The sequence below is a fragment of the Oratosquilla oratoria genome, unplaced genomic scaffold, assembly GCF_046742065.1.
Source record: "Oratosquilla oratoria isolate Oo_2021 unplaced genomic scaffold, ASM4674206v1 SCAFFOLD47, whole genome shotgun sequence".
NCBI lineage: Eukaryota > Metazoa > Arthropoda > Malacostraca > Stomatopoda > Squillidae > Oratosquilla > Oratosquilla oratoria.
Window position 1 is genome coordinate 121,422 of NW_027467711.1, and position 8,579 is coordinate 130,000.

The following is an 8,579-nucleotide window of genomic DNA, read 5'->3' on the forward strand; positions in this document are numbered from 1 at the left end:
CACAGGTGGCAGGCAGACAAAGGTAGCTAGGCACAGGATATCAGGTAGGCACAGGCAGGTAGGCAGGCAAGCAGACAGCCATAAACAGGCAGCCACAGAAAGGTAGGCAAAGGCAGTGTGGCTCATGAGGGCAGGTACAGGCAGGCAAGCATAGCCAGGCATCCATAGGCAGGCAAGTATAGCTAGGCATCCATAGGCAGGCAAGCGCATGTAGACAGGCACAAGCAGGCAGGGAGGCAGGCAGGGAGGCACAGGTAGGCAGGCACAAGCAGGCAGGCACAGACAAGAAGTAAAAGTTAGCCAAGAAAGTCCAGACGGCAGTTAAAGACAAACAGGAAAAGGCAGGAAGGAAAAGTCAGCCAGACACAGGCTGGTAGGCACAGGCGGGCAGGCTCATGCAGGCATACAAAATGCAGGCAGGCAGGCATGGGCCGGCAGGCACATACAGGCATGCGCAGGTAGGATGTCAGGCAAGCAGTCATAGCAAAGCAGTTAGACACAGACAGAGGCACAGGCACAGGTAGGCAGGTACAGGCAGGCAGAGTAGTTAGCAGACAGGCAGACAGGAGGGCATAATCAGGAAGCCACAGGTAGGCATGCACCTGAAGCAGACAGATTCAGGTAGGCACAGGCAGGAAGGCACGAAGAAAGGCATGCAGGCAGCAAGGCACAGGCAGGCAGGCACCGATAGGCAGGCAGGCACCGATAGGCAGGCACTAGCAGCAGGCACAGGCGTGTAGGCACAGGTGGATAGGCAAGCAGGCAGGTAGGCACAGGCTGGCAGGAGGGCAGGTAGGTTGGCAAGCAGGGTGGCAGGCAGGCAAGCTGGCATGCATTAGCAGGATGATCATGGTCAGGCAGGCATATATAGCCAGATAGGTAGAGACAGGAAGGCATACGTAGCCAGATAGGTAGAGACAGGCAGGCTCAGGCAAGCAGACAAATAGGCAGGAGGGACAAACACTCAGGCAGGAGGGACTAGCAGGGAGGCACAACCAGACAGGCAGGTAGAGTGGCACACTGAAGCAGGCACAGATAGGCAGGCAAGCAGGAAGGAAGGAAATCAAAGGAAGGCAGGTAGGTAGGTATGCAGGCAGGCAGGCAGGAAAAGTTAGCAGGCACATTCAGGCAAGAGAACAGTCAGGAAAGCAAAAGCAGGTAGGCACAGCTAAGCAGACACATACTGGATTACAAAGGATTACAAAGGCGGAGCATGCCGACAGGAGACCTTTTGGTCCATATCTAGGTCGGATGCGGAAAAAATCATAATAATGATAAAATAATGAATAAGAACTATAATAATGTAAATAACAAATAAAATACATAAATAAATGCATAGGTATAGTTAAATAATAAAGAAGCAGGTAAATAGTAAATAATAATAAATTGACATATAACTAATAATAAATGAAAATCAAACAGACAAATGATAATAAAACAAAAACAAATAATATAGAATAAATTATAATCATTACAGCATCTTGCTTAGGTGCTTATCTAAATGATTCTTAAAGCTTCGAACTGAACTACATTGCACTACCTGTGCAGGAAGTTTATTCCATTCATTAACTACAAGGTTGGCAAAGTTGTTTCTACCTACTTCCAAATTGAATCTATTTCCGGACAGTTTGAGACCATTGTTTCTTGTCTGATTCTCATTCAATGTGAAAATTTTGTCACTTTCGATGTTGTCAATTCCCTTTAGAATTTTAAAGACCTGTATCAAGTCACCTCTGAGTCTACGCTTTTTTAGGGAAAACAGATTCATATGTTTTATTCGATTTTCGTATGATTTATTTTTGATATTTGGAATCAGTTTTGTGGCTCGCCGTTGTACTTTTTCCGGTCTGTCAATGTCTTTAATGAGATTCGGTGACCATACGGAAACAGCATATTCCAAATGTGGACGAACTAACGATTTATATAGCTTGTTAATGAGTGATGGACTTTTGAAATCAAATGATCGCGCAATCAGTCCTAGAATCTTATTTGCTTTCTCAGAGGCTGAAATACACTGCTTGGATGATTTGAGATCGTTACTGATAATTACGCCGAGATCTTTTTCACTATCCACTTTTGTTAACGAATTTCCAAATAACTTGTAATCGTACTTACTGTTACTTTTACCTATGGGCATTACCTTGCATTTACTTGTGTTAAATTTCATTAGCCACTTTTCAGACCATTGCTGTAATTTATCTAAATCTTCTTGAATATGTAATTGGTTTAAGTGATCATTTGCCATTCCGCACAGTTTTGTATCATCAGCAAATTTGGAAACAGTAGATTCTAGTCCATGGTCTATATCATTTATATATACTATGAATAGAAGTGGCCCAAGAACGGAACCCTGAGGAACTCCACTTGTGATATTTTTCCATCTAGAAGTTTTTCCATTTAAAACAACTCTCTGTTTTCAATCATTCAATCAATTACTAGGCCAACTTAATAGGCTACCACTTATTCCGTGTAAAGCTAATTTAGTAAGTAGTCTTTCGTGTGGGACGGTATCAAAAGCTTTTGCAAAGTCTAGATATATTAAATCTATATTGTTTCTTTTGTCAAAATTCGAGATGACTGTGTTGTAGAATTCGAGTAAGTTAATCACGCAAGAACATTTCCGTCTGAAACCATGCTGGCTATCATTTATCAAACGGTTACTTTCTAAATGATGTTCGATAGCATCTCTGATGATAGTTTCCATTATTTTTCCTACGATTGAAGTCAAACTTATAAGCCTGTAGTTATTTGGCTTCTTTTTGTCACCTTTTTTGAATATGGGAGTAACGTTAGCTAGCTTCCATTCTCTTGGGACATCTCCGGATATGATGGATTTCTTGAAAATAATTTCTAATGGAACAACAATCTCATTTTTCATTTCCTTTAAGATTCTTGGATGCCAACCGTCAGTCTGTAGTGTTCTGTAGCCAACACGTGTAGTTACCCCTGTAAGACTCGTGACCGCCAAGCACAGGATAAACTATAGTCACCCCTTAGAACATGCATTCAACTAATTATATTTAATATAAGTAATAATATTCATTATATCAACTTTATTTATTTTGTAAATAAAATAAAACATATCCCTCTGCATCCTGTAAAAAGGATATTTATGTATTATAAAAATATTTTGAATGATTGCATACTCAACAATTACCAATTGTAGTGTCGCCGGTGTTGGCTCCACTACTAATCGTCCTTCTTGGAAGCAGCTAGAATATTTAAAGTCAATCCCATAACTGGTCTCTGTTTATTTAGTTAGTTAGAGGGCAGGATAGATAAGATGGGGGAGAGGGTGAGAGGGATGATTTGGGGGTTTAGTGGAAGGAAAGAGTGAAATGGAAGGAAGTAAGAGTTATGATAGATGTGGGGCAGACCCACTTGCTTGGTTAGTTTATAGTCTTTAAGACTTTTTCTCTGTTTATTGAAAATGCCGATGATAGTAAGTACAAAAATGGTGACGAAATTCTGGATTCTTTGTGTTGAGTATGCAATCATTCAAAAATATTTTTATAATACATAAATATCCTTTTTACAGGATGCAGAGGGATATGTTTTATTTCATTTACAAAATAAATAAAGTTGATATAATGAATCTTATTATTTATAATAAATATAATTAATTGAAGGCATGTTCTGAGGGGTGACTATAGTTTATCCTGTGCTTGGCGGTCACGAGTCGGCGCTAGGAATATTGCCGGGTAGCAATATTCCGGGTAGCAATATTCCTACGTGGGCAATTTTCCCAGTGGCAATATTCCCGGTGGCAATTTACCCAGTGGCAATTTTCCCAGTGGCAATTGTCCGCGCACGCACGAGTCTTACAGGGATAGCTACACGTGTTCGCTACAGAACACTACAGAACTCTCCCCCTATTGACGAGGTAGGAGGAACGATATCTGTTTCTTCTTTGTAGCGTGCTTCTGGTTTGTAGCCCGTGTGTCCGGAGGTGTCGGAAGACCAATGGGATCTTGTGCGCTGTCCGAGAGGAGGTATGCAGGCTTGGCGCGGTCCATAGAGATGACGTCAGTGGTTCCACGGCGATCGATGGTCAAGTTCTTCCTTGTCCTCTTGACGACTCTGTACGGTCCATCGTATGGTTGTTGAAGAGGCTTCTTTACTCCCTCCACGCGAACGAAAACACGTGAGCAGTCTTCGAGGGCCTGGCTCACAAACGTTCTTGTGGGTAAGGTACGCGGTGGCACTGGCTGGAGTTTCTGCATTGTATCTGTAAGATTAGTGGCATAATCTTGAACGCTGCAGGGCTTCGTTATAGGGGCAGATGCAAGAAACTCACCTGGCAGGCGGAGTGGAGTGCCATAAAGAAGTTCTGCAGAAGAGTGGTCAAGGTCTTCCTTGAGGGACGTGCGTATACCGAGGAGGACCATTGGAAGCACCGTAGACCAGTTGGTGCGGTCGCGTGCTGTTGCTGCAAGTGAAGCCTTGAGTTGTCGGTGGAAGCGTTCGACGAGTCCGTTGGATTGAGGATGGTAGCTTGCTGTTCTGAAATGCCGGATACCTAGCAAAGACATAATCTTGTTCCATAGATTGGATTCAAATTGGCTACCACGGTCGGATGTGAGGCTGAGTGGTGTACCGAATCTTGAAATCCAGGTGGTTATAAAAGCTTTGGCTACTGTGTCTGTGCTTATGTCAGTAAGCGGGATTGCTTCGGGCCAGCGTGTAAAACGGTCTACACAAGTAAGAATATACCTGAAGCTGTCAGAGAAGGGAAGCGGTCCGACGATGTCGATGTGGACGTGCTCGAGTCTAGCGGAGACTGGGCGGAAGGTACCTGGAGGGGAGATGGTGTGGCGTGTGACCTTGGAAGCTTGGTATTTGACGCATTTGCGGGTCCAGTGTCGAACGTCTTTGGCGATTCCACTCCAGATGAAGCGTGATGACATCATGTGCTGCGAAGCTCGAATACCTGGGTGGAAGAGGTCATGTAAATGGCGGAACAAGGGATACCTGTGGTTCTCAGGCAAGTAGGGACGGATGGTGTCCGTGGATACATCGGCGTAGAGCTGAGTGTTGGTTCCAGGGAGCTGTACCCTCTTCATCTGCAACGCGGGTTTTTCCATCAATCGCTGCAGCTCGGTATCACCAGCTTGGTCTGCGGCGATGGCGGCGTAGTCGATGAGAGAGGTAGAGACTGCAGATATGTTCCGCGAGAGTGCGTCGGCAGGGCAGTTATCTTCACCTCGAACATAACGAATATCTGTGGTGAATTGGGAAATGAAATATATGTGTCGTATTTGTCTAGGGGAGTATGTTGTTTTGTTATGGATGAATGTTGTTGTGATTGGTTTGTGGTCGGTGTATATGTGGAATTGTCGCCCTTCAATGAAATACCTGAACCTGTTGACAGCCTTGTAGATGGCTAGGAGTTCCTTGTCAAAGGCGCTGTATTTATTCGCGGCATTGTTGAGCTTCTTTGAGAAGAAGGCGATGGGTTTCCAAGCATCGTTGATGTATTGCTGCAGAACTGCGCCGACACCTGTGTCTGAAGCATCTGTCGAGATGGAAGTGATGGCATCAGGGATAGGGAAACTAAGGGCGGCAGCATTCCCGAGTGCTTCTTTAGCTGCCATGAAAGCTGCATCAGTTTCGGCGTCCCAGTTAAGTACGATGGAACGTCCCCTCTTGCATGGCTTGATCATGGAATAGAGCGGCTGGAGTAGTCGAGCGCAGCCTGGAATGAAACGATTATAAAAGTTTAACATACCAAGGAATTGCTTGAGTTGGCGCTGTGTTGTAGGTTTCGGGAAACTCTGGATGGCGTCGCAGCGGGATGAGACAGGGGTGACGCCTGAAGGTGTGACGGTGTGTCCTAGAAAGTTGATGGATGAAACACCGAACTCAGATTTCTCGAGATTGATGTGGATGCCGTAGTCTTGTAGTCGGGTAAAGACTTGCTTCAGATGGTCTTAGTGCGTGGCTTCGTCAGGGCTGGCGATGAGCACATCGTCGATGTAGGTGAAGCAAAAAGGCAGGCCTCGTAGGACTTCGTCCATGAATCTCTGGAAAGTTTGGGCAGAGTTCTTGAGGCCGAAGGGCATTCGAACGTATTCGAACAAGCCAAAAGGTGTTGTGACAGCTGTTTTGGGGATGTCCGGCGGATTGACTGGAATATGATGGAAGGCTTTTACAAGATCGATCCGGGAGCATATGCGAGTTCCTGCAAGGTTTGAGGAAAACTCCTGTATGTTGGGAACTGGGTGCCTATCCATCACAGTTCGCGAGTTGAGGGCGCGGTAGTCACCGCATGGTCTGATGTCGCCGTTGCTTTTGGGGACGATGTGCAGAGCTGACGACCAGTTGCTTGAGCTTGGACGAATGATACCTTGACGCATGAGGGCTTCCAGTTCTGCCTTGGCTAGTTTGAGGCGTTCCGGAGCCAGACGACGGGCTTTGGCGTAGACTGGAGGTCCCGTAGTCTCTATGTGGTGCACTACGTGGTGTTTCACGGTCGTGATCGTGGAGTAAGGTTGTGTCAAGGCAGGAAAGTTCCTGAAGAGAGAAGCAAACTTGTTATCGGCACTGATGGTTGAAAGCTGGCTACTTACTCCGGTTGTTGGCCTGGCGTTGGATGACATCGATGTAAGGGGGTCGTAGAGCTTGCGATTTTTAATATCGATCAGGAGATCGAAGTGGGTAAAAAAATCGGCGCCAAGGATTGGTTGGGAAACTGCTGCAACGTAGAAGGTCAACTCAAAGGATCGGCGCAGATTGAGTTCTAGCTGAAGTGTCTTCCTCTTGAAAACGGGTATCTTGGTGCCGTTGGCTGCGTAAAGGTAAGACATCGGCGGCAGTGAATGCTGGGTTGCTGTGGCAGGCAGGGCACTGACTTCAGCTCCGGTATCTATGAGGTATGTGGTGTTTGAGAGTGGATCAAAAACGAAGAAAAGTTTCGATGTATGTTGGCGAACCCTGTGCGCTGTTAGCGTTCGTCCATCTTGTTTAACGGTTCCGATGAGAAGGTGCACGGCTGTGCACATTTCTTTGCATCTTGTCCAAAGCGACGATGGTAGAAGCAGACGCCTGATGTTTGCTTGGGTCTCCCTCTGGATGTAGACCTAGAGCGGTTGCGGTGATATCTTGGTGACGGGGGTCGTCGTTGAAGATTGGCAACCTGCTCTTGGAGGGCGCTAACCTGGAGGGTGAGTTTGGAGACTAGCTCGGTTAACGCCTGAGTTGCGGACTGGTCGGCGAGGTTAGCGATGGTAGGGCGCGTAACTGGTACCGAAGCCATGAAGTCATCAGCGAGCGTGGCTAGCTCGTCGAGCGAGAGCTTGTTCTTGGCGCTGAAGAGGTTGCCTTGGATGGTTGGTGGCAGGCGCTGGTAGAATAGGTGGAGCAAGATGGAATTATCGAATGTTGCGTATTTGTCTCCGAGCAATCGCTTCATGCATCGCACCAAGTCGGACGGTTTCTCATTTCCAAGTTCTTCTTTCGAGAGGAGCTCCTGCAGGCGTGTAGCTTCGGAAGACTCAAGGTGGTCCAGGACGGCTTGCCTCAGATCCTCATATGGGGTACCGAATGTAGGTGCCTTGGAGATGGTGTCTGAAACTTGGAGGAGTACGTCAGATGGTAAGAGGCCACAAGCATGTGAAAACTTCGTTAGGCTGGTGGTAATGCGGTTTGCCTTAAAGTTACACTCGAGGATTGTGAACCATATTATTGGGTCGCGGTTGGAAAAGGGGGTGCGCGGAATACACTTTCTTCATGTTGTTGATCGTCCGTCATGCTTACGTGATTAGTATGAAACGATGTTCGTGGGCAGCTGGGTTGGCCAGAACAGTCCGGGTTGGCGGGGTTGGGCAGGCTGGGTCAGCGGGCTGGACAACCCGGGACGGCGGGACTGGGCTCGCCGGGGCGGGACTGGGCACGCCGGGGCGGCGGGCGGGGCTGGGCACGCTGGTGCGGCAGGCAGGCCGGCGCGGTGGGACTGGGCTGGGAGACCAAGCCGGGACGGTGGGGCGGGGCTGGGCACGCTGGTGAGGCGTGCAGGCCGGGGCTGACCGGGTCGGCGGGGCCGGGCTGGACGGGCAGGCCGGGGCGGTAGGGCTGGGCAGGCCGGGCGGGCGGGGCCGGGCTGGACGAGCAGGCTGGGGCGGCGAGGATCCGGGGCTGGCGGGCAGGCTGGCCTTCAAGGTTATAGACATCTCGGGGAGTTTTCCGTATTTTTCTACGTGAACTCTTATGTTCACGTGTTTTTATCCCTTCAACAGCCTTCAAGGTTATAGACATCTCGGGGAGTTTTCCGTATTTTTCTACGTGAACTCTTATTAGTTCCTTTGCGGTCTTTAGTTCTTTTAGCATACCTGTCAGGCAAGCATTGTTGGCAGTCATATACTCGTAAAGAAGTGTAATTATTTCTTCGTTTTTGTTCAACTCTTTTTCTTCTCTTTCGCGACGCCGTCTTGTTTTAACTTTCACGTTTTTATTACTTTTCTTTGAGTAATCCGTGCACATTTTCTCTGTTCTAAGTTTAATTTGCTGATCTCTATCGTGGTAAAAATATATGTCGAGAAAAGAGTCATTGTAGCTTTTCCAGAAACCTTTTCCCGCCTTTC

At 47.2% G+C, this 8,579-nt stretch overlaps 1 protein-coding gene across 1 annotated transcript; it reads right to left on the reverse strand.

Moving 5' to 3' along the window:
- Positions 1-5,659: 5,659 nt before the first annotated feature.
- Positions 5,660-7,749, reverse strand: LOC143023359 (uncharacterized). Its single transcript, XM_076181878.1, has 3 exons — positions 7,720-7,749; positions 7,157-7,648; positions 5,660-5,695 (listed from the first exon to the last, which is right to left on the reverse strand). The coding sequence occupies exons 1-3, from the start codon at positions 7,747-7,749 to the stop codon at positions 5,660-5,662; spliced, it is 558 nt and encodes a 185-aa protein (XP_076037993.1).
- Between the last annotated feature and the right edge of the window lie 830 nt (positions 7,750-8,579).

Bases quoted from the DNA above. Each gene is read 5' to 3' on its own strand.
- LOC143023359 (XM_076181878.1), bottom strand. From the start codon at position 7,749: ATGACGGACGATCAACAACATGAAGAAAGT. The intron at 7,649-7,719 runs GTATTCCGCGCA...TGTAACTTTAAG, and splicing joins ATCAACAACATGAAGAAAGT to GCAAACCGCATTACCACCAG. The intron at 5,696-7,156 runs GTTAGCGCCCTC...GTTTCATTCCAG, and splicing joins TCTCCAAACTCACCCTCCAG to GCTGCGCTCGACTACTCCAG.